This window comes from Pygoscelis adeliae, unplaced genomic scaffold, assembly GCF_000699105.1.
Source record: "Pygoscelis adeliae isolate BGI_AS28 unplaced genomic scaffold, ASM69910v1 Scaffold83, whole genome shotgun sequence".
Taxonomy (NCBI): domain Eukaryota; kingdom Metazoa; phylum Chordata; class Aves; order Sphenisciformes; family Spheniscidae; genus Pygoscelis; species Pygoscelis adeliae.
This window is the reverse complement of record NW_008824467.1, coordinates 2,990,399-3,015,664: the sequence shown is the minus strand read 5'-3', so window position 1 is coordinate 3,015,664 and position 25,266 is coordinate 2,990,399. Positions and strand designations below refer to the sequence as shown.

General features: G+C 36.2%; 1 protein-coding gene across 1 annotated transcript in view; it reads left to right on the top strand.

The window, feature by feature from the left end:
• CSNK1G3 (casein kinase 1, gamma 3) overlaps positions 1-25,266 on the top strand; it is a 67,208-nt gene that overhangs the window by 22,623 nt on the left and 19,319 nt on the right. The window contains exons 6-9 of the mRNA XM_009321101.1: positions 11,187-11,335; positions 12,955-13,189; positions 21,964-22,049; positions 22,181-22,265. Of these exons, the coding sequence (XP_009319376.1) occupies positions 11,187-11,335; positions 12,955-13,189; positions 21,964-22,049; positions 22,181-22,265 (555 nt within the window). The remainder of the gene's footprint in view (positions 1-11,186; positions 11,336-12,954; positions 13,190-21,963; positions 22,050-22,180; positions 22,266-25,266) is intronic.

Genomic DNA, 25,266 nt, shown 5'->3' with positions numbered 1-25,266 from the left:
AGTTAACACTTCCACTCTTAAAACTGTCAGTCAAACACTTTCCTTACAGGGTGACTATTGGCCAGTGCATTTATGAGAGAGAGAGAGAGAGAGATATTTGTGTACTATGGAAAAAGGTACTGTATTTTAAAAGGTTATGGCCAGTGTGAAATGAATGCTAAGTATTGCATTCTGTACATGAGAATCTTTTCCATGGTTTGGTACTAAGCCATGTGATAAATGTGCTCTGCATTGCTATCTAAAAATACATTTTTCAGTTTTGAGGTCATGAGAGCCTGCTGTAGCCGTATACAGAATCGTACTACTTGGACAGCAGTAATGAAAATTACTGTTGGGTTAGTGGTTGAAGAAGATTGCAGTGCCGGCATAATGTGATTTTGGAAGATACAGAAACATTACCACTTCTGTACGTATGGGCTAGTAAATGCTGTTGGTGTAAGAACAAGTCTGTATGTAATCTTAAGAAGTTGCAGCCAGGGAAGTACTAAGCGTTTGTGCATGGTGGTCAACTGCTGTTGCAGAGGAGTGGAGTCTGCTCACCATTTTGGTAATCAGGCTCAGTACAATATTTATTGTAGCATTTCGAGTATGTCAGGATTCTCCAGACTGATGACTGTGTTTTGGTTTGGGAATGTAGCAAAGTCAGTTTGAAATACTCTGAATTTCTGATTTTTTTTTTGGTGCAGGTGCCTTAAGGCTTGAGATTAATGTAAATAAGGTACATTATAATGTACCTTATAACAAAGAAGTGTTCAATGTTGACGGGTAGGGTGGACGTTGCTGTTAATATTTTTTCCTTGTTTTCTAGATTGAAAAGGTGTTTGATGGGCTGAATGCCAAAAATGAATTTCAGTACTTCAGTGTTCAGTGCTTTTTCCTGTAGGTAAAGACAAAAATATTTATGGTAACAAAAATGTGGTTCTTCATCTAATTTCAGTTCAGACCAGCTGGAGTGTGTGTGTGAGATTTAAATGTTCAATGACACCTTTTCAATTTTTTTATACAACTCTATTCAGAATATAGAATGCATGAGGTAGATATTGGCACTGAGAGGGAGGCTATCTTTTGTATTTAAGATAGTGATAGGTGATTTTTTTTTTTAAATCTTTCGCTGTGAACCACTAAAAAAACTACTTTTATATGGGAGAGGACCATGGAGTTTCAGATTGCTATTGAGATCACTTCTAGCTTATCCCCTGGGCCACAGCCACCCTTCCTTGCACTTCAGCCTGTGGATGAAAACGCAGCACAGCATGGTTTCATCACAGTGTATCAGCATCTGTGCTCTGCTATAACTCTTCCCAAGACAAAATTATCATCGCTTTATGATGGTCTCTTAATTCCTTTCTCAATTGGTAGATAGTATCTTACTTACTGAATTGATGTTCTACTGTATAATGAGGAAGTATCTCAAAAACAAGTCTGCTTGATGGTAGTGCTGTAAGTAATTTGTAGCTAGATTAATGTGACAAGTGATCATTTTTCTTCACGGATCTTATAGAAGCAATCTAAAGTAACTAATCCCATTCTGTGTTTTTCAAAATATTTTGAGATTGACATCCTTCACTTGCTGTTATTATGGGATAAAAAATATGGAAGTTACCGGGTTTTGAAGTGAGTTTGAAAAGAAGATTTTTACAAGAGTACTCTAATGTGATATATGTGCAAACATATTAATTAATGGAATGTTCCCAGTACTTAATAAAGCAGTAATAATTTACTGGAGCTTCAGATTTTAGAATATAATTTCATTTCTGAAACAAGTGCATTACGGTTTCTAACAATCAGTAACAGCAAAAGTTGAAGACAAAATGCCTGGCTGTTAACTACAGAGTTAGCAAGTAACTCAGTTCAGAGTAGTCTTAGTTTTACATATGTAAATAATGTTTTATGAGTTCTTATGTGTGTGTCTTTGACTTGTTTCACTTCATAACCTGTCCATATATCTTGCTAACAGTCACTCATTACAAATGCAAAGTGAATTTTTTTAGTAACTTCACATGAACGTTGCTTTGAGCTATAGTCTTAGGCACTTAGGTGAGAATTTGCTCTTAAACTGAAAACTGATTTTTTTTTTTTTAAATTTAGTAATGCTGTCCTGCTTTATTACTTTTGTTCTACTTTGACTAAGGTGGTTATGTAGGAGAATAAACAATAAGCAGTTGAAGTGTTTTTTAATCTCTATTAAATAATAAAAATAAAGGGCAGGTGAACTTAGAAAATTATGCTCTATGCTTGATTTAAAAATCTATTGTTAAAAGCACTTAAACTGAATCAAATAATGAATCTCCTGACTGAAGAGGTATCTGTTCATATGCACTGTTAATCCGTGTACTGATGACTGCTATGGTTTTGTTGTGAGTTGTTTGGGGAAAAAGCTGACTCAGTTTTGAGTTCCGTTGCTGCCAATATACTTTAACAGGGAAGTTGAGCTGCTCACTTACTGATATGAATATACTAATATATACATTTAAGTGAATGAATGATGATGATGATTACAAATTTTTTAAAGTATAGTCCAACAAAAAACATAAGAAATGTTGCTGGCAGTTTTTCTTGTTTTGTGCCAGTCCAGCATTTGGCTTAAGGAAATGTAAAGAATTTTCTCAATTTGTATTTAAAGTAATTTTTTTTCCCTAGAATAAGTGCAAGAGATCTGGTAAGAGTGGCAGCTGCATAAATTTAAATGTAATTAAGATTTATTTTAATTACATGTTAATGCACATGTTAATGTTTCTGAGAAACAATAATTACTGACTATAAGAAACCTGGCGGTATACAAAAATTTGTATTAATCTTGGAAAATGATATCACACACAGATGTCAGAGATTAATCAGTGTGTTTTGTATAAAATATAATAGATAGCTGTAATTGTGAAGGAGGCTTGATGGTATAGTTCACAGAACATTGTGAATGTTAGATAAATGGATATTTGGTTTAATAAGGCTTACAATAAAAAATGCATGTTTAATTCTGTTTTAGTAAGGTAAATATTTATATTAGATCTATTTTAATGGAAAAATCTTACTGTTATATTACTATTTCATGTTACATACTCTTATATTTGTAAATAAGAAGTGTAGTCTAAATGTTGTGTTCCATGCTTCCAACATGGTATTTTAGCAGTGCTGAAGTCATGTCGCTTATATAGCGTCTCATTCCATGTTGAGAGTTTTACAGTGCATGGTTGATCATGGTTTCAGTAGCCATAAAGTGTTCCATTTTCGGAGATTGTATGGCCTTCTGTGTATCCTGCTTTGGTTCAAGTCAAAAACCACATCTGGCACTATCCTGGATTTTGTAATGGCTTACTTTCAGAGGATTCAGGCCAGATTCTGTAGTCTTAGTAGGGAATACTTGTGTTTGTGGCAGGTTGTTGAATTGCATCCTTGACAGAGTACCGGTACGAATGTGCTGTGGAAGCTGGCTGTTAGTGCAAATCTTTGATCTACTCAGGGTATTTTCTCGTGTCGAATGAATTGGCATATATGAAAATTAAAACAACATATAAAAGGCAGTGGGGTATAGGAAGCTGAATATGGAGCAGCTTGTTCTGCAAGTACAGTCTTGTGTATTTTACTGACATTTATGGATCTGATTAAACAGACAATCTAAGCAATAAGATATAACGCAGATCACAGGTGTGTTTCTTGACTAGCTTAGAGGAACCTCTAAAAGGAAACTAATATTACAAGAAACTGAAAAGCTACTTACTTGATTAATAGCTTTACAAATTTAGGTTGTATTTTATAGAGATATTTTGCCAAGATACGGCTCAAAATTAAGTCAGTGGTAGATTGGGAACACAAGGTTAAGTACAAGTGGTATTGCCATTGACCTGTGTGTTACATATTTCTTTGACAGTCTCTGCTGCTTGTTTATCAAGTTATTTTTTTTTCTGAATGAGGACACACACATGCAATAATTGAGGCTACTATGTAGTATCTGTGTTAAAGCAAGTAGCTGGAATTTTTGCTTTAAGATACAGATCTGTGTTCATGCTAGTCATTATGTATATTGTATTAGATAAGTGCAGTGAACAGCATGTAGCCTCAGGCTTAAATGAGGTTTCATGCTGAAGTTCTTGAAAAAGATAGCAGCCAAGGTGGGTAATGGTCATGAATTAGTGTGGTGGGTTGACCCTGGCCGGATGCCAGGTGCCCACCAAAGCCACTTTATCACTCCCCTCCTCAGCTGGATGGGAGAGAGAAAATATAATGAAAGGCTGTGTGTTGAGATAAGGACAAGGAGTGATCACTCACTAATTACTGTCATGGGCAAAACAGACTTGACTTTGGAAAATCAGTTGAATTTATGACCAATCAAATCAGAGTAGGGTAATGAGAAATAAAACCAAATCTTAAAAACACCTTCCCCACACCCCTCCCTTCTTCTTGGGCTCAACTTCACACCCGAATTCTCTACCTCCTCCCCCCAGTGGTGCAGGGGGATGGGGAATGGGGGTTGTGGTCAGTTTATCACATGTTGCCTCTACTGCTCCTTCCTCCTCACACTCTTCCTCTGCTCCAGCATGAGGTTACTCCCATGGGAGACAGTCCTCCATGAACTTCTCCAATGTGAGTCTTTCCCATGGGCTGCAGTTCTTCATGAACTGCTCCAGCGTGGGTCCCCCATGGGGTCACAGGTCCTGCCAGGAGCCTGCTCCAGCGTGCACTCTCCACGGGGTTATAGTCTCCTTCAGGCATATCCATGTGCTCTGGCATGGGGTCCTCCATGGGCTGCAGGTGGCTATCTGCTCCACCATTAACCTCCATGGGCTGCAGGGGGACAGCCTGCTTCACCATGGTCTTCACCATGGGCTGCAGGGGAATCTCTACTCCAGCGCCTGGAGCACCTCCTCCCCCTCCTTCTTCACTGCCCTTGGTGTCTGCAGAGTTGTTTCTCTCACATATTCTCACTCCTCTCTACAGCTGCAGTTGCACGGGTTTTTTTCCCCCCTTTTTAAATATGTTATCACAGAGGCGCTACCACCATTGCTGATGGGCTCAGCCTTGGCCAGCGGGTCCATCTTGGAGCTGGTGGCATTGGCTCTGTTGGACACAGGGGAAGCTTCTAGCAGCTTCTCACAGAAGCCACCCCTGTAGCCCTCCTGCTACCAAAACCTTGCCCTGCAAACCCAATACAACTAGAAATAACTTCTGCTTGATTTTCTTTATTTTAAAGATGTTTGACAGGTACAGGTGTAATCTACCAATAATGTTTTCTTTATCCTAATGTTTTATCTTGTCATCGTTATAGAGGAAGCCAGACCTGTCAGCTTTAAAAACTTTCTGGACATGTACCTAAAAATGGTGGAGTAAAGCATTTGAGTGATAAACCAGTCTTGACACATGACAGAGGTGGTTCTATTCAATAACTAATTACTCAGTGCTAAGAAACTACGAACAGCAGAAAAGAAAACAACACTTGTTTTCCTTTTCTACTTTCTGAATATAAAGCAAAGTATAAGTCTGACTTAGTAAAATACTGGAGGGATTGCAATGTATATGGTTGTGGAAAAATGGCTAACTGGAGGATATGTGCCCCTTATTTGATATTTTGATGATGATGATGAAATTTTGGTAATATTTTTGATTTTGATGTACAATTTTTATCACAGCATGGTAATTTATAGGGAATACTAAATGCAGTTTTCTTGATCTGATAAACACAAGGTGATAGTCTTCTGTAGTTAGCTTGTCAAGAAATTCTTGAAAATAAGCTTGTACAAGGAGTAGGAGAAGTGTCAGCTCTGCTGTTTTCTTGTTTGGTTGTGCTGGCATTAGTAGCATTATCTTCAATGTGTGGTTTCTTCGTAGGAATCATTTTAAGCCACTTGTCTGTTTTGTGAGGGGTAGTTTAGTGAAAACTAGACAATGTAATCCATAAATCCACTTAACTGGGCACACATAAACTGCAATAAGCCAAAAGTAAACGAACAAATGAGTACACTACTGTCATCATCTCCGCATTCCCACTCTTCTGCCGGGATCTCTCCTGTGTGACCTGTGTGTGACACACCATCTGACTGAGTGAGTCCTCCAGTGTCAAGCTATACATTTAATATTAACAAAGCCTTGTTTCTTATTTTTAGATAAAAAATAAATACATGTTCTCATATTTTTTTCCAGCACCCCAGTGGATAGTCTTGCCCACTTTTGGGGTGTGTGCACTCTATTTTGGAGACCACTGGTGTACAGCAGCAATGTTTTAGGTGGCTAATGAAAATTAACTTTTCTAGAAACTGGAATCCAAGCAGTATTCAAGCAGTGAATTTCCCAGTCCAGACTTTCTTGATTTTTGCCATGAGTAAAATGGGATTGAAAGTCATATTGGTTAAAAATGGATTGACAATTTTATGACAGGGCAGTCACATAAAGCATTGTACATGGCTTTAGTAAGTTGAGTCCGTTCAAATGGAAGTGTTCTACTTGTGAGCAAATATAAATATCTAGGGATAAGCAAATGTGACTTATATCAGAAAATAAGGATACTGTATTCAGACTTGTAAGCCTAGAAAGGAATTAGATGTTTTAGTGTTAAAGTCATTTAGTAGGAGTATGTGATACTATTTTTTGGCCACAGGTAAGTTTCTTCATTGGCAGAAAAATAGGAAGTTACTTGTAACTTTATAGTGACATTAGTGTGACAAGCATTGAATTCTGCACATAATTTGGGGAGGGGGCACTTCTTTTTAAAAAGGATTTTTGAGAATGGGACAGAAGATCTGTCAAGCTAATAGAAAGGGTTGAATAGTAATCAAAGTATATTATTGAGCAAGATACCTAAGAACATGGACTTCTTTAATTTCACAGAAAGATGACTGGCATGTGTCTTACAGGTTCCCAGTATTTTCCTCTTACATTCTTACACCAAAGGGCTTCAATAGTTGAAGCCAGACTTATTAAAAATGGAAATAAAATACATGCTCTTAATTGGTAGTAAGTGTTGGAATATCCTGTCAACAAAAGGGTGAATTCTTCATTTCCTAGGAGTGAAAGTTTCTTTGCTTTTCTAACTTACCCTATTTTTCATAAAGATTTATGAAAAGGAATTTAAATTTATATCTGTGTTGTGGGGAAAAAAACCCAGATACTCTTTATTAACATGTTACTTTCTGACTTTTCTTCTGGAGGTCTAGAGACATGAAGAAATAACGTAAATAACAGAATGATGTTAGGTTATTCTTTTTAAGCAGAAGCAGTAAGACTATTTTGATTAAAAAACCAAAACAACCCCCAAACTCTTAGTACTTTAAACTGTTAATATGAAATGATTTTATAAACACAGGGAATTTTTGACTTAATACTCCGTATCTGCATTGCAGACGTTAGTAACAACATGCAAAACAAATTTTGTGGTGTTCTGGAGTTTTTGTCTAATCAGAAGATCAAGTGTTGTAGGTAGAATAAGTACTATTCTTGCCATGTTAAATAAAATGAAATTGATCACAGCTGAAACACTAACTCCCTGCCAGGGATGTATACTTAACAGGAGTTACTGTGGTGCTTTTATGATATGATGTGGTAGAAAAAAGGGTGTTTTTGACATCTCCTATAAACATGCTTCTGAAATTGGCAATTCTGCCTACAAATCTGACAATGTCACAAATACCTTTCTACAAATGTTTCCTCTTTTACTACCATGTAGTCATGCAGACACGTTCTATAAATCTAGACAAAGCCCAAAAGTCTTCTGGCTTCTGTATTTTTGAAGGGCGGTAAATATTTTAAAATGTTATAAAGAGACACAGAGCAGATGCAGTGGTAATAGAGGAGACTTAACTTCTCATGAGAATATTTTGGAGTTACTGTCTGTAAACATAGATTCTCAGAATATGCCTCAGGCCATTGCAAGTGGTGCTCTTTCTTCCAGATTCCCAGTGCTTTTCTTTCTCTTTATATGCTCAGGTGTGTTTGGTTTTTTTTTTTTTTATTTATGTTTCTGTACATCTGTTGGATAACTTAATTTGCTGCTGCAGATACATCCACATTTCCATGTGTAATTCCACCATACCAGAAAGTGGAGGCAGAAAACTTGAATTCTAGAGTTATGATATCCCCTTATGTGTACAAATATATTTTCTGATCCATTACCTGGTAATTAGGGATGATCTTTTTAAAATTAAAAACACTGTCTTGTACCATGTTCTGATGTTGTGTGCAGTGTGGTCTCTGCTTCTTCATTAGTAGCAATAAGCTACTCTTGTGAAGTCTTTCTGAAATGGGTATGATTATGCATGTTAAGTATATTAGTATAGATATGGGTATGATTATGCATATTTAAAAAATAGATGGAAACTCTAGTCTTCAGAAAATTGAACAATTAAACTGGATTTTTAGGGGTTTTCATTATTCTCACTTGTAGGAAAAGAGATTAGTGAAAATGTTCCTAAAAATGCTGCATTCATTTGCTTTTGGTTTTGCTAAAACAGTAAGGTGTGGTTGTCTGTCTTTTTTTTTTTACCCAAAGCTGTAGTGGACACAATTAAAAATCTGTTCCCTGAGTGTAAGTAGCAGTGTAGTAAGGTATGAAAAACTTGAGACTTGATGTACCTCAAAAAACACACAGAGTTAGGGATGTTTTCATTTTTAAACTTACATTTGATCTGCAGAGAAGGAAGGCGAAATCCAGTGTTTCATTAGGGTATTCTGAAGTAGATTTTGTAGTTCTATATAGTACAGTATTGTAACAATGGACACTGTAGAAAAAGTTCACATGAAAGGAAAAAAATGTTTTCAGAGTATTGACTATTTAGACTAAATGACACACAGAGGATGCATACTGAAGAGCAAAAAAAAACCTCACCAGATAACTAGCTTTAAGTGAACAAAATTTATTCTGCTGAATGAGGAAGAGGTCCTGTGCATATAAGGAAGTGCAAGATGGATAGAGGCAATGATAGCAAGTTATTTTTAATTATATAGTCACACAATGGATATGTACAAAAAGGTGAAAGTAAAATTGGATCATAAGGCTTTAAATACTGATATTTTTTTAACTTCTGGATTGCCTGGCTTCTTAAGGCAGGTGTTTATATAAAGCTATAAAGTCCAGAAATGAAGAATATTTTCGTATTAATTTTTGGAATATATGTGCTGTTCATTGTACTGATAAGGTATATGAGTATATATGCAGATGAAGATAAACATAGCATTGTTTCTAGCGTAATTGTAAATGCAGTGCTTGAGAATATTAAAGGACGCTCCCAGTCTTCTGATGCCTGCATTTATTTTGTCAAATATTCTTTCAGGAAGCACTTTCTAATGAAGTGGGTGATCTTATCTGCCTTACTAACTTAAACTGAAAGCTGGTTCTGTCTCTACTAAAGGTTTAGATACCTTTAACTCATTTGTTAAACATATTTAACTGATTCTCCTGCTATGCCGGGGAAGCCTTGTTATATGGACATGCTTATTATGCTTCCATTCAGGGAAAAGAACAGAAGTAATTTTTTCAGGTAACTTGTAGTTTTGCTAGTCTAAGTTGTGCACATGAGGAGGCCTTTGTTCAATGATTCTGGTAACAGACTAGATAGTAAGGGAATCTTCTCAGTGCAATGCATGTGACTTTCAGCCCTAGTTTTCAAGACATTATGGCCTCAGTATTGCCAGCTGTCTGAGGAAACATGTAATTTAAGGCTGTGTTCCTGTCAGGGTTTTTGGAATGCTGCCATAGAAAACCCAACAAAAATAAATTTTTCGACACAATAGTACTGTCTTCGTTTTTTATAGTTTTTTATGAACAGCAAATTAATATATTCTTCAGGTATTTTGTGTTGGAGAATATAACGCTTATTTTACATCAGGAAAAATGTTAAACTTAGAAATAAGGTATCAGAGTGACAGTTCACATTTTAGACTCCATGCAAGATTTGAAAACAAATGTAGCTTTAATGCTAAATTTGCCTTTTACCCTCCTAGGTAGATGTATTTTATATCTGTTTACAGAGTATTTAAGAGATTGTTACCTGAACATACAGTGGGATATCTTTGCTCCCATATATTGTGTTTGGAAACGATGTATGTTTTGTTCTGAACTTAATTTTTATTTTAATAGTTTTCTAAGTAAAAAACCTCCACACAACTAAAGCTGAAAAATGTGTCGTTTTTAGTATAAAATTTTAAATGTGAAATTGTGTTTTATTCAAAGATGTTTTTCTTCTAAATAATTTTAATGATTTGACAGTAAGAATAGAATTTAATGGATTCTTTCTGGATACCAGTTTTTGAAAGAATTTAAGAAGTTAAGAGTGGTGTCTGGTGTGATACTTCAGAAGTGAAATCAGGGAGAATCTTTACCATAGGTAACCTTTGAGACTTGTAAAAATTCCCTTTGTCATCTGTTCTTATGATTACATTAAAAAAATGGCTGTCCTTCATATGGTTTGAATTAAGAAATCTCAATCTACTATACATTTTACTAGAAATCTAGATATTAAAAAACCCCTGAACTTCCACTCTGTGGTGTTTAGATTTTTAATGGACTAACTCACATTTAAGAAAAATGTTTTCTTTTATGTACTATCTAAACAGAAACAAATATAATGGAGGAAGAGAGGACAGGAGAAGCGTTCCAGTGCAAATTTAAGTAGAAAATGCTTGTATTTGGAAAAAAATTAATACTAACAAGTGATGACTATGACAATTTGTCATCTATGGTATTTTTATTTTGGTGATGCGTCTAAAACTTGACTTAATGTCTCATTAAACTTGAGGATTCATTACTCTTTTAGATTTTTACATGATTTCTATAGATAATAAGGTGGTTTTATTCCTGAATGTAAGTTTGTCATAGCCTTAATTTAAAAAGTTTAATTTAAATGCCTGTTTTTTTTTTTTTAAAGGAGCTTATTTAAACCTCTCTTCATACCTTTTTCAAATCCTGTTTCAATTTACTGTTACAAAACCTAACAGATAGGTTCTGACTTCTATTTTTTATAAAAAGCTTTGAATCTTTCACAATTCAAATACGTAATATTCATAAAATATTTAATGAAACTGGTACTACTTTCATTACTCCTGTTGTGTCTTTTACCTGTAGTTTTTACGAGGTTTTATTGTTGCTTTTGTGTGAAAAATGTATTTTCAACTTCAGATCAACTTGAAATCAGGTAGGAATTTTATTGGTATGTTCATTAATCCTATTTAATCCCTTATAATTACTTTGTATCTTCATTTTACAGATGGAATACCTCAGGTTTACTATTTTGGCCCGTGTGGCAAATATAATGCTATGGTGCTAGAACTACTTGGACCTAGTCTGGAAGATTTATTTGACTTGTGTGGTAGGACATTTTCTCTTAAAACCGTTCTTATGATAGCCATACAGTTGGTAAGTAGAATAGATGTTAATTTGAGTGTTCATTAGAATAACTAAGTCAATTTTCAATGGATTAAATGCTTACTTCACTTGAGATTTGCACTTCCCATGTTTTAAGTTGGTGTTGGTGGCTTCTAACGAGCCTGTGATACAGTTTTATCAGGAAGGCTGTCTTATGTCACTTTCATTTACTTTGTTCTAGTTTTTCAGGAATCATTGCATGAATATAGTTTCTTTGTGTCTTCTGAGTTCTCATAATCACAACCTGAAATAATGAATTTTAGTTTGACATACTCAATTAAAAAGAAAACCTTTGTGAAGTAAAAATAGTTTTAATCCACAAAAGCAGTTGGATGATGGGACTCCTAAATAGCATAAATATTTTTCGTGGGCATTCTCAGAAAGAAAGAAAGCAAACAAACAAAAAATCCTCCAAACCCTTCCAGAAATACTAAAATAGCACAAAATTATTCAATGAAGGATTTTTCCCTTTTTGAAGATTTCCCGTTTTGGCTCCTACTTGAGGGTGGGTGGAAGTGGAAAGAGAGAAAGTGAAATAAGGCTTTGCATGTTTACCTTGATACAATGTATTTTAAATAAGTCCTTATGAAATATTAATGATACTGAACCTCTACTTCCCTAAATAAATAGTGATATTTTTACCCATGAAGGGTAAAAATAGCTGTTTAAAACACAACTGTAATTGTTTAAAACACAACAGGCCTGCAACTATAGACATGTAGACATATTCCGCTTATTTATAGCCAAAATGACAAAGTTATAGAGTCATAGAATAGTTTGGGTTGGAAGGGACCTCTAAAGGTCATCTAGTCCAACTCCCCTGTCATGGACAGGGACACCTTCAACTAGATTAGGTTGCTCAGAGCCCCGTCCAATCTGACCTTGAGTGTTTCCAGGGATGGGGCATCCATCACCTCTCTGGGCAACCTGTGCCAGTGTTTCACCACCCTCGGCGTAAAAAATTTCTTCCTTATATCTAGTCTATCTGTATCTACCCTCTTTTAGTTTAAAGGCATTCCCCCTTGTACTGTCGCAACAGGCCCTGCTGAAAAGTTTGCCGCCATCTAAGTTCATATTGTAAAATGCTCAAATCATCACAGATCCAAAGATCATCTTTATTTAATACTTGCTGTTCCTTTCTGAATATACAAATTTTAGTAGAAAGCATTCCAGCTAGAATATACATATTGGTGAACTTTCAGTGCTTCTCTCATTTATACCTTTAATATGTGATAGATCTACATGGAACTTTGCTCATTGCTTGATGACATAATTTCTGGTTATAGTTTTAATGTGCACAGAACATACTTGGTGCCAGCTGTTCTTAAAGAAGATAACTTCTGTTATATACTGATTCATGTCTAAAGTCCAGTGTGAAAGTTTCCAATACATGATGTGGTGTATCTACTTAGGGGATGTGTACAATTTCCATTGACTTTAACTGGGAGATACCTTGTTAAAAGCAATAGCCTTTTGGTTTTAAGGTGATAGAAGGGGTGATTTCCTCTAAATATAAAGTCAATGTAGGATATTTAGTTTCTACCACAATTTAGTGTGGCAACCTGAAGGTTAAACTAAACTTTCCATCATTTTTTTTCCTTTTATTAAAGATTTCTCGTATGGAATATGTCCATTCAAAGAACTTGATATACAGAGATGTAAAACCTGAGAACTTCTTAATAGGACGACCTGGAAACAAAACCCAGCAAATTATTCATATTATAGATTTTGGTTTGGCAAAGGAGTATATAGATGCAGAAACGAAGAAGCACATACCATATCGAGAACACAAGAGCCTTACAGGAACAGCTAGATACATGAGTATAAATACACATTTAGGAAAAGGTACGTGTGCTTTTTAAGTGCAGAAACAAGAATTCAACAGCTGTCATTCGACTGAAATCATCTTATTTTCAAGTTGTAATTTTTCTCAGTCTGTAGTCATTAAGAACTGCAAGTTTTGTGTACTGTGCAAAATTATAGTTTGTCCTTATGGAAGTACTGTTCGTGGGAATAAGGTTCTCTGGGTCTCTAATCATCATGGTCATGTCTCAGTAAATAGTTGTTTTTGTTACGATATCCATAAAAGGAAGATGAGGTATCTTTTTGTATCATAACATCTTCACATTACAAGTATACCATGGTGAGGTGGGCTGGGCGGGAAGTAGATATGCTTATTAAAGATACCAAAGTGAATAGATTCCAACAACATAGGTTTTCAATGCTACTTTGCCAGTTTTTTGATCCCTTTGAAATGCACCATGTAGTGGAATAAAAGTAGTTTATATTTGATGTTGATTTCTTGATTTTTTTTTAATGCTTATATTGTTAATGAGGCTTTGTCAGAGTAGTTAAAGGTTATGCTAGTGTTGTAAATATGATGAGCTAAAGAAATGACAGGATATATAGCGAGAGGTAAGTTGTTATTGAATGAATAAATTTAGCTGGAAAAAGATGCATGAGCACTCAAAGCAGTCTTTGTTTATTCCAGTTATATAGAGGTTTTCTAGTAAAAACAAGTCTGACACCTTTGAATTTTTGTAAACCAGTTGCGTATCATTGCATGGTAATCACTAATTAGGTTGCTCTTTGAATTGGTCATAAAAAATGTTGCACAATGCTTATAGTTCAAAGGTACTCCATGTTAATATGGCAAATGAGAAACCATTCACATTTTCCAGATATGTAATAAGGTGTTTTATCAATAAAATCAGACCATAGTAGCTTGTGCTTAGCAGCTGTAGCTGATGAAATGATGTTAACATGTAGAATCGTAGAATCATTTAGGTTGGAAAAGACCCTCAAGGTCATCGAGTCCAGCTGTAAACCTAACACTGCCAACTCCACCACTAAACCATGTCCCTAAGCACCACATCTACACGTCTGTTAAATACCTCCAGGGATGGTGACTCAACCACTTCCCTGGGCAGCCTGTTCCAATGCTTGACAACCCTTTTGGTGAAGAAATTTTTCCTAATACCCAATTTAAACCTCCCCTGGCACAACTTGAGGCTGTTTCCTCTTGTCCTATCTCTTGTTACTTGGGAGAAGAGACCGACACCCACCTCACTACAGCCTCCTTTCAGGGTGCTGTAGAGAGCGATAAGGTCTCCCCTCAGCCTCCTTTTCTCCAGGCTAAACAACCCCAGTTCCCTCAGCCAATCCTCATAAGACTTGTGCTCTAGACCCTTCACCAGCTTCGTTGCTGCTCTTTGATGACAATCCAAGTCTTGTCATCATTGTTCTCAGTGGGTTTTGAAATTCTTGATAAGAAGCGGTATCTTAATTAAAACAGTATAATAGCATATTCCAGGTAATTTAAATATAATGAAAGACATCCCATGCCACTTACCTATGCAAAAATGCATTGTATATGAAGCTGGCTTTAACTCTGTATGCATTCACATAGTAAAAGGATGTGTAAAAAGTAACTGAACTAATGTAAACTTGCCATGTTTGCTAGATTTATTATTCTTCACCAGGTAAAGACTGAAACTGCATTGTTGTTAAGCCATATTAGAGCCAAAGAGCTTTAAGATTAGATTAAATGATTTTTCATTTAAAGAATAGTAGTATAAAATACTAGTATTTCCTGATAGTGTCATGAATATTTAACACTGAGAACACTTTAAAAAACTTGATAGCAGGGTTTGAGCTTCCTAAACATAACTTTTAGAACACAAATTCCTCGAGTGAAGGAAGCATTCACTTTATTTTTCAGGCATGGTATGCCAAGTTGGTGTCAGCTTAAGGTGATACAACCAATTTTAAAATCAAGTAAGCTTTTTTAGTTGTTCTTAAATAAGAGACCCCCCCATATCATTTAAGAAAATAAACCAAAACATAAAACTGGTAATTACTTGAAGAACATATCTGAATTTTGAGGGGATTGCATGTCTGATATTAACACAGGAACATAGTAAATGACACTTCCTCCTTCAAGGGAGACTTTTCCACTCCTTAGGTAGAATCTTGATCTCTGGTTGGACAGGCTTATTTTTGTCTAATGGTAAGTTGTTTATTATATATGAAAGTTCTGCCAAATTTAACTTGTGTAGTTCTGTACCCTTCAGCCTGATGCAAAGCCAGGAGGAAGAGTAGGTAGGTATATACTGGCTCCTCTGGCAAAGGTAGCTGTGATAAAGCTAATACTCTTCAGTAGCTTGTCTCACTTTACTGTAGTAAGTCTCCTCACAGGAGATTCTCAGATTGTTGTGGTTTAACCTCAGGTGGCAACTGAGTACCACACAGCTGCTTGCTCACTCTCCCCCCCACCCCCTGGTGGGATGGGGGAGAGAATCAGAAGAGTAAAAGTGAGAAAACTCTGGGGTTGAGATTAGAACAGTTTAATAATTGAAATAAAATAAAACAGTAATAATAATAACAATAATAATGAAAGAGTATACAAAGCAAGTGATGCACAATGCAATTGCTCCCCCCCCGCCAACTGATGCCCAGCCAGTCCCCAAGCAGCGGCCCCCCCGGCCAGCTTCCCCCAGTTTATGTACTGAGCATGACGTCACATGGTATGGAATATCCCTTTGGCCAGTTGGGGTCAGCTGTCCTGGCTGTGCCCCCTCCCAGCTTCTTGTGCACTTCCAGCCTCCTCAGTCAGTAGAGCATGGGAAGCTGAAAAGTCCTTGACTAGTGTAAGCACTGCTTAGCAACAACTAAAACATCGGTGTGTTATCAACTTTGTTCTCATCCTAAATCCAAAACACAGCACTGTACCAGCTACTAGGAAGGAAATTAACTCTATTCCAGCCGAAACCAGGACACAAATATATAGATAATTATTAAATGTATATGGAAAAGGTTTAGAATGCCTTGCTGAAATCTTTACAATGATGCTGCTAAACCATGCAAAGTACCACAACCTCATGTAATAACTCCGCTTCAGTTCAAACTCAGTCCAGTGGTTCTTCTTGACCTGATTATTTTGCAGGCATTTCTTGGGTGACAGAGAACTATTCGTCATGATCTTTTAAGTCTAACAAACACTGAACAGTATGAATTGGGCTCTTATTTTCATAGCCTCTCCTTTATGCGGAGTTTGTTTTTTCTGTACGTTCTGTTGTTGTGGTTTAACCTCAGTCGGCAGCTAAGCACCACGCAGCCGCTCGCTCACTCCCCCCCACCCAGTGGGATGGGGGAGAGAATTGGAAGAGCACAAGTGAGAAAAACTCGTGGGCTGAGATAAAAACAGTTTAATAATTGAAATAAAATGTTAATAATAATAATATGATAATAATAATAATAATACACAAAGCAAGTGATGCACAGTACAACTGCTCACCACCCGCTGACCGATGCCCAGCCAGTCCCCGAGCAGTGGCCCCCCTGGCCAGCTTCCCCCAGTTTATGTACCGAGCATGACGTCCCATGGTATGGAATGTTTCTTTGGCCAGTTTGGCTGTGCCCCCTCCCAGCTTCTTGTGCACCTCCAGCCTTCTCTGTTGGTAGAGCATGGGAAACTAGAAAGTCCTTGGCTAGTGTAAGCATTACCTAGCAACAACTAAAACATCAGTGTGTTATCAATTTTGTTCCCATCCTAAATCCAGAACACAGCACTGTACCAGCTACTAAGAAGGAAATTAACTCTATCCCTGCCGAAACCAGGACATCTGTGAATCCCCTCTAAAATGTGGTATTTCTTTAATTGGTGCAGTGGCATGTACAGAACACTGAAGGTCTTCAAGCTCTGTTGTCCCTTTGGTTGCAGACAGTGGCTTATAGGATACATTCAGCACTGAAAATACTGGTAGTAGGAGAATTTTTTAGGGCAATATTTTTGGTCTGTAGGTAATTTTCCTAGGAACTTGAATGGTCTGGTAGCAAAACCGTTGCATGTATTACTGCTTCTTGACTATCCAAGGTGTTAGCTGACCTTTGTAAAAAATAAGTGTGTTTTCAGTAAAGAGGGAGACTGTCAGGTTCACATTCTCTTAAAGTTGATTTCAAGTATGCATTTATTGAACTGTAACTTGTTCTACGTTAGTATGTATGAATAAGAAAGTATGTTGTCCTTTGATCAAAAGTACATTTTAGGATCCATAGTGTTTAGAACTGTCATAACAAGTGCATAGTAACTAGAAAGACTTTAAATGTTTGCATATATTTAGTTGAAACTTGCACAAAATTACCAAGGCCCACTCTTTTGAGGTGTACATAGAAGGTGATGTACAGTTACTGAACATGGTGCAGCCAATTATTTCAATAATATTTTGTTCCAGAAACATATATTTGATCAAGGGTTTCTGGTAGTTTTGTGCCAAGCTGAGAGTTTGTATCTGGAACAGAAGGTATTTTGTCTATGTGAAAGATAATGTGGCTTTATTCAGATAGCTGTTTGAAGGAAATACAAATATTCTGCAGCCCTTACTAGCATGTGGCTGGTGCCCTTGCTTCTATAAGGTAATTTCTCTTGGGGATAAAATTACTCCATGCTGCTTTTCCTGTCCCCTTCATTTTCTGGAAGAGGGAGAGGGATCCCAGAGAATGTAGATTCTGACTGGGAGCTTAACGAAAACAAAAAACTGCGTCTGTAAAAGTCCTACAATTTTCTGTATTTGCTAGAAATCAGAATTGGTAATTGTTTTGGGATTTTGCTAAACTCAACTCAGTACGCTGTTTTTCTAAGTTATTTGGCTACAGGAAGTGTAGTCACATGAAGTTGTACTTGCTATAATATGGCTATCTCTAATGGTTTCTGGGGAACAAACAATATCCTTGGTTGTATTGATCTTTTCTTGGTAGTGCTTAATTATTGAAGAGGCAGTGGTTAGTTATCTTACAATGAATGCCTGAGACTCTCTTGGGAATGAAACAACTATGCTCTTTAATGCTGACTGAAAAGCCAAATGAAGTCCATTTCTTTAAACAGTACTTACTTATCTTAAAAGAAAAAACCCCCCACCCTTACCTTTATAGTAGACCTGCTTTGTTATCAGAGCTGTCATATGTTCTAGATTTAAAATCAGTTTTCTAGGGGCCAGACTTTCTACATTGGATCAATTTTAATGCATTTCTTATTATAAGAACAATAAATGTTTGGACCTAAAATTGTATTAGCCTAAATCCTGGAGTTTGTCCGGAAACTCAAAGAAAAAGAAATGTTTTCTGCAGTTACAGGCTGTGCTTTGTGGTGATGGCCCTCCAGGAGTCCTAGCAACTTTCACTTGTCACTGAGCTAGTGGTGCAGGATGAAGTCCTTTGGCAGACTTAGGACCCCCATAGGAAGTTCACTAGTCTCCTCGTATGCACTAAATTATCACTGGACCTCAGGGGCAGGATTGTAGCTGCCTTAGATAAATACCTTTTTCTGTGTAAACTAACCTTAAAAAAATCTGTAATTGTATTAGAAGCATTGTTTCATATAAACTGAGCTAAATAAATCTTTGCTCCCCTAATTAAAGGTATGACTGAAAACAGAATATTTTCCTTAAAGTCCACATTATTCTTAACACAACAGTATGATATACAATGTGTGCTTATGATAAAATTGGCATACAACTTCATTTTTATGAACCAGAATCACTAACTTCAGGATTCATGATTTTGTTCAGGAAGGGATGCTGTTCTTTTCCTCAAATTATATTATTATATGGAATCATATCATTTTTAGTAGGACTACAAACTGGGTGATAACTTCAATATTTTTTTTTGCTAAACTTTATAGACTGACAGTTCAGGATATGTAGATTATCACTTTCCATCTACTTTGTGATTACAGTAACAAGTCTGCATATCAAGCCATGTAATCATCCCAGTAGCTAATGCTGTGTGTTCTGATCCAAACAGATAGTATGTTTCTACTGTTTCAGCATTCCTATAGCAAGCAGTAAAACTTTCTTTGGAAGGGGAATGCAATTTTTATAATGGATGCTTACTGAATGTCTGTTGTTTGACCTGTGTTATGGTTACTTTACAGTGTGTGCTAAAAAAGGATAATTCCTAGTGATAGCCTGCTGAATGAAGTTCTAGTTCTTATTAAAATCAACCTATTTGAATCGAGATGATTAATTTATCTATACCTTGTGAACTAAATAACAGCTATTAGTTTCTTACTAATTTATGTAGCTTCAGGTGACCTCCTTGAGAGAGAGGAGACCGTATGCCCTAAAGCTTTATTGTGTGGTTGTGATCTTATGATTGTATTACCTTTTAGACAACAGATCCTCTTAATCTCATTAAATTGTGATCCACTAGGATCAGTGTACATCATCAGCCCTTCCTCCAGCTGATGCTTGAAATCCTTTGTGTTCCAGCTAGTCCACTGCCAGTTGTTTGGTGTGGTTTTTTTTTTTTTTTTCAGAGGCCCTTCTTCCAACAATAGCAATATAATCTTTGGGTTTCCTGTTTCTCAGGCTTATCTTGAAGAATTCCGTCTATAGGAAAGGATATTTGACTACTATTTTTTAATTACTTTAATGTGATCAGTGAAGAACTCAAATGGATTCTAAATAACAATCCCCTTCCCCAAAAATTAAAACAAAAAAATCCTTTCCCATAGCAGATTCTTGAGGGTATTGTGAATTCAAATGGTGTATCCTAGAAGTAGTTCCCACAGAATATTCTATAGAAATATCTCCAATGGTCCAAAGCTTGTTTAAAAAAAAACAAAACAAAAAACCACCTCTTAATTTGAAATCATTTCAGGGTAAAGATGGAAAGTTTCTCCTTTCATAGACCAATTGCTTCAATAAGGTGGTATGTTTTTTTTAAAGGAGAAGAGGTTATTTTTTTCATCAGCATAACCTGTGGAAGTTAATGCAAAAGAGACGAATTATTGTCCCTTAGCAAAGACCAAACAATGTTCCAATACATTTTTGTGGGCCATGCCTTAGTGTTGCCCATAGATGGGCCATCTGTTGCACACTTGTAAAATTTTTGTATGCTTTGCCACCATCTTACCAATGATCTGTCTTACATAAAACACACACTGCATTGCACAAAAAGATTGCCATGAGTGGTGCTCATGAAGTACTCATTATCCCCTTGTCCACCCTCTGTCACAAAGAGCACAGGATTTCTGCAGACAGCTGGAGTCAACATTTCCTTCACATTCTGAAACCTGTCAGGCACAGAACTGTACTGCTTGTTCCTGCTTTCTTAACCTTCTTGGTTGCATCAAGGTAGCATATGGGCAGCAAATGGGATGTTGCAGGGTTGGCAGAGAAATTCAAATAAGACCAGATTGTCTGGAGTGTGCTTACTGAGAGAAGTGGCAGCAGTGGGCAACAAGAGTGGTGGAGTGGACACAAACAAGAAGAGTGCTGGCAAGGGAAGTGGAAACATGGAAATGAGTGAAGGAGAAATGACTGTGAAAGAGCCCCCTATGGCTGGCAGATGTGTAATGAAGTAAGGGGCTAGATGTAGCCCGTGCTCTGAATTACCATACTTTTTTTTAATTTTCCTATTCATTTGCTAGTATGTGTTTACTCAGTGTTCAAATGAGAAAATAAGGATAGAAAATAGAGTATTAAGTAAATTATTCTTTTTATATGAAGATTAAGAATTGTTTTTCAGATGCAGTGTACTTGTGGCAATAATTTGTGTTGATCAGATCAAAGCCAGGTTGCCTTTGTTAACTTTCCTGCGTTCAAAATCTAACAAACATTTTTTTATTTTTTCTACTCCATTTCTCTCGCTGTCAAAGCATAGTGATTTTGTCTTTGTGAAAATACTGAGTAGAAACAATGGTAATACTTTTGTTTTCTGCCTTATGTCAAAAAATCAAAGGAAAATCAAAGTGGTAAATACTACCTGTTAATACGAAACATAATACACTGTGTAACATTTGTTTCAACAGCAGTAGAGAATGAAGTCAGGTGAAAATGTAAAAATATGTTTTCTACTAGTCATTTAAAGACTTTTACTATTCTCTGTTACATTCAGTTTTCCTAAGAATAATGGATTTTATTTAAAAATAATATGGAATGTACTTTGAAAAGTTTGAACTTTGAATGCACTGCATTTTGCTTGTTACTTCCCTTTTTCTTTGACCTTCTGTGAATTTTTTGAAGGACTGCCACTGTACTACTACAGCTAAAAAATGGTAGGCATGCCAGACATTGTCTTCTGTAACTTACCTTTTAAGTCAGCTGGACTTGAGAGCAGGCTGTACATACGTGCCTCTTCATGTTGCTTTGTGATCAAATAATAAGACTTCTGAGCCTTCTTCAGTCCACCTTTTGCTTACTCAGAAATTCCATAAGAGGTCCCTGAGAAAACTACCATCTTTTCCATGATATTATAGAGGAAAAATCAGTTCTGTTAAAGTTTCCTTAAATGTTTCAAGTTCACAACTAATGGAACAAAAAATATCGGAATTAAAATGCAATTATATATGTAAAGGGTCAAAGTATATTTTAAAATAAGAACAATTTCTTATAGCAAGATAATTTGTTTAAACTACCGTAGAGATCAATATACCTGCAGTCTGCATCTGCTTTTTTTTGGTTTAGCTGTGTTCTTAATGGAGTCCATAGTACACAAGTCAGTTTGATTTCAAGTACTTTATATCTCCCAATTTTTACGTAATTTGGAACCTAACCTTTTAAATATAATGTAAAATTACACAGATTGAGTGTTCTAATAATATTTGAATTTTGTTTCAGAGCAAAGTAGAAGAGATGATTTGGAAGCTTTAGGTCATATGTTTATGTATTTTCTCAGAGGAAGCCTTCCATGGCAAGGTTTAAAGGTAGTGGTTTTTGATATCTTCCTCTATCCTATTTTCAGATCATCAGCTTTTCTTGCCATGATCTCTTTCTTTTTGAAAGTTTGTCTGCAAGCTGTATAACTTCAGAAGCTTGTTTTGTTCTTGTGTCATAGGCTGATACATTAAAAGAACGTTATCAGAAAATTGGAGACACAAAACGAGCAACCCCTATAGAAGTATTGTGTGAAAACTTCCCAGGTAATGTCTACTGTTAATAAAAATGTCATGTATTGATTTAGAAAATGAAACTGGCATAGATATTAATATTTGGTTTTAAAAATAAAATAATGCTTCCAAATATGTGTATTATGCACTATGGTAATAGATAAAAGAATTATCCTTTGAAGCAGCACTAAGCTAATTCTGGTGTTCTTCAAAGATAGATTCTTCTAAAGGAAACATTAAAAAAAAATTTAGGATACATATTCTTACGGTGATCAACTAGTCTACACTTGTATCTTCACACATAAAATTTTGCAAGCCTTTTCAGCTCAAATCTGATATCATATCCCTTTTTAAAACAAGCAACATTAGGAACAGCTTGAAATAATATTTAAAATAACTTGCAGGTAGTTTCAGGTGTCACTTCTAGTTCTCCTTAAGTGCATGGATAATCAATGAGGTATCGGAAAATGGGAGAGAAGCAAATGTGACTTTTTTAAAAAAGTGGGACTAATCAGCTCAGGACGAGGGACACACACACACATGACATGGACACGATTTTGCCAAAATAAAAACAAACACCTTGAAAAACAATCACAGTGGCATTGATAGGCAAAATGGATTTGCAGAGAATACCTCATGACAAACTGCTTTGATTTCCTCTTATGAAAGAATATCCTGTCCACAGCAGGCCTTGTGGGCAGGAGGCAGATGTTTTGTCATGAAACCTTAGTGCTTTTGATGATCTTTTTAAATATCCTCACAAGTAATCTTAAAAGCATAATCAAGAAGAATCTACTATGGGAAGAAGTGTAAAACAATTTGAAGTAGTTAAGTACATTGTTGCCAAATTTGAAACATGAAAAGGTATTCCACAGAGATCTATGCTGGATCTGTTCAGTATTTTTGAGTGCCTTATATAATTGAGAATGTTTATTAAACTTGCAAATGATAAGTTTGAAATTTGTAGGCTCAACAGTGGGGTCAGAATGAAATGATCCTGACAGATTACAAATACAGCCTTAAAAATATAAGGTACAGTTCAATAAATCATGTTCAAGGTAGTATATGAAGATAGGATCAAATCCAAATTAAGAATTATTGGGTATGGAAAGGTTCCTTAGGTAATGGCTCAAAGTCAGTCATTCACAAAGTAAATGCAAGTGAACAGTGTCATGCTGCTATATTTTTAAAAACAAACAAACTAAACCCCTATGCTAAGTTGGATTATATAAACAGGATATAGCCTGAAAGACAGATGAATTGCCATTTCCACTGTACTTGACTCTGTAAAGCCTCAACTGAAGCAGTATGTTCAATTCTGGGGACTGTGCTTCAAGAAAATGTATCCTATTTTAAGGGTATCTCATAAAGAAGTGGGAGTGCTTATATGCCATATTTGCTAGACCCATCACCAAAGACCGAAGGCATGAAGATTGGTTTAGTCAAGATTGTGAGGGAAAGAAGTTCTCCTGTACCTTTCGGCTGCTACAAACACAAAAGGAATCAGTTTGCTACAGCCACAGCAGCTAGGACAAAGTAATGGATGTAATCCAAAACAGTTAAGTTTAGACTTGAACTCCTGTGTTTCAACTATAGTGAAGAGCATGAAGGGATTGACATTGCCAGGGATACTGTGGAGTTTCTTTCACTGGAGTTGTGTGAAAACAAACCAGACAGACAAGGCTGTAACCAATTTGCTATGGGATAGGGTGGTGTACTAGATGGCCTTCTGAAGTTCTTTCCAACCCTGTGGTAAAAATTAGTCCATCAACAATTTTTCTTATGTTTTTCATTTTACTTTCTTGTGTGTATTAAAAAAGTACAATAATATCAAGTGAAATTGACTTTTGTTATAGAACTTAGAGCAAATGTCTGAACATGTGTTTGGTGAATTGACAAAAGTTTAAATGTGGGGAAAAAAAAACTGTTCTGGAAAATGTATCTTCTGCATCCAGTAATGCATGCATGTCTTGCATGTTGATTTTTATGTAGTTGCTAGAATCCTCTAAAAAATAAATATCTAATTTAAGGTGTATATGGTGCAATTCCTGGAAATAATTATGCATGTGTAGCTCCATAGATCTAGTGGAGTGTTTCCACCAAATTTGATCAAGTGCATGCTTGTTGGCAGGATTGGATCTGAAAATGGAACAGGGAAAAGATACTTGACCTTGGAGAACACAAAAGATAAACTTCTTTGATAGTACATTTGTACATTTTCATAATAAATATATTCTTGTATGTGGAAGTTTTTGCGTGTCAAATATCTGAGGATTTTCTGCATTTTCCTGTCTTTGTCACTTAAGACATAGAATAGAATGAGAAGTACATCCACCATCATTTCAGTTCTTTTCAGTCAGCCTGCAGACTGAGCTAGCTGATTGATGTTCCATAAGGCAAGAGAACTCTGTAGTATCAGTGGAAGATATTTTGGTCTTTGTCACATGTGAAACACTTATCTTTTTCATCCCCTGTTCTGTGGAGTTGTACTGTCTTTGAGTGTGCAACGCTACTGTGGTTTCAAGCCTTGTATAAAATATGAGCAAGGATGTAAAGTCTGGAGTTTCAGCTTCAAGTACATGATAAGGGTGGTATTTGATTTTTGGAGTCAGCCAGTTGTAACATTCAGCTGCATTAAATGGCTCAGTTCCAACCTTCACACTTCTGAAGAAATGCCTTACATGTTTTGGGTTCTGGTTTACATTGGGAAAGTATGGTTGAAGAGGTCCCTAGCAATGTGTCAACATTTCTCTTCACCTTCTTCAAACACTGATGTCCTTGGCTAGTATTGCTGAAGAGTCTTGCTTGTCTGCTGAGCTGGACCTTAGGTGCCAAGGTATTCCTCCTATCCACTGCTCCATTTGCTCATGCCTAAAACATAGCGTTTACTCAGTTCTGACAAAATCAGAGTATTAATTTGGGATCTCTCAGCACCATTGTCCTGTGGTGCATTCTTGATGGCACCAACATGATGCTGCCTCACAACTTTTTGTTATCAAGCTGGTCTCAAACCTTTACTTCTCCCTTTTTCTAC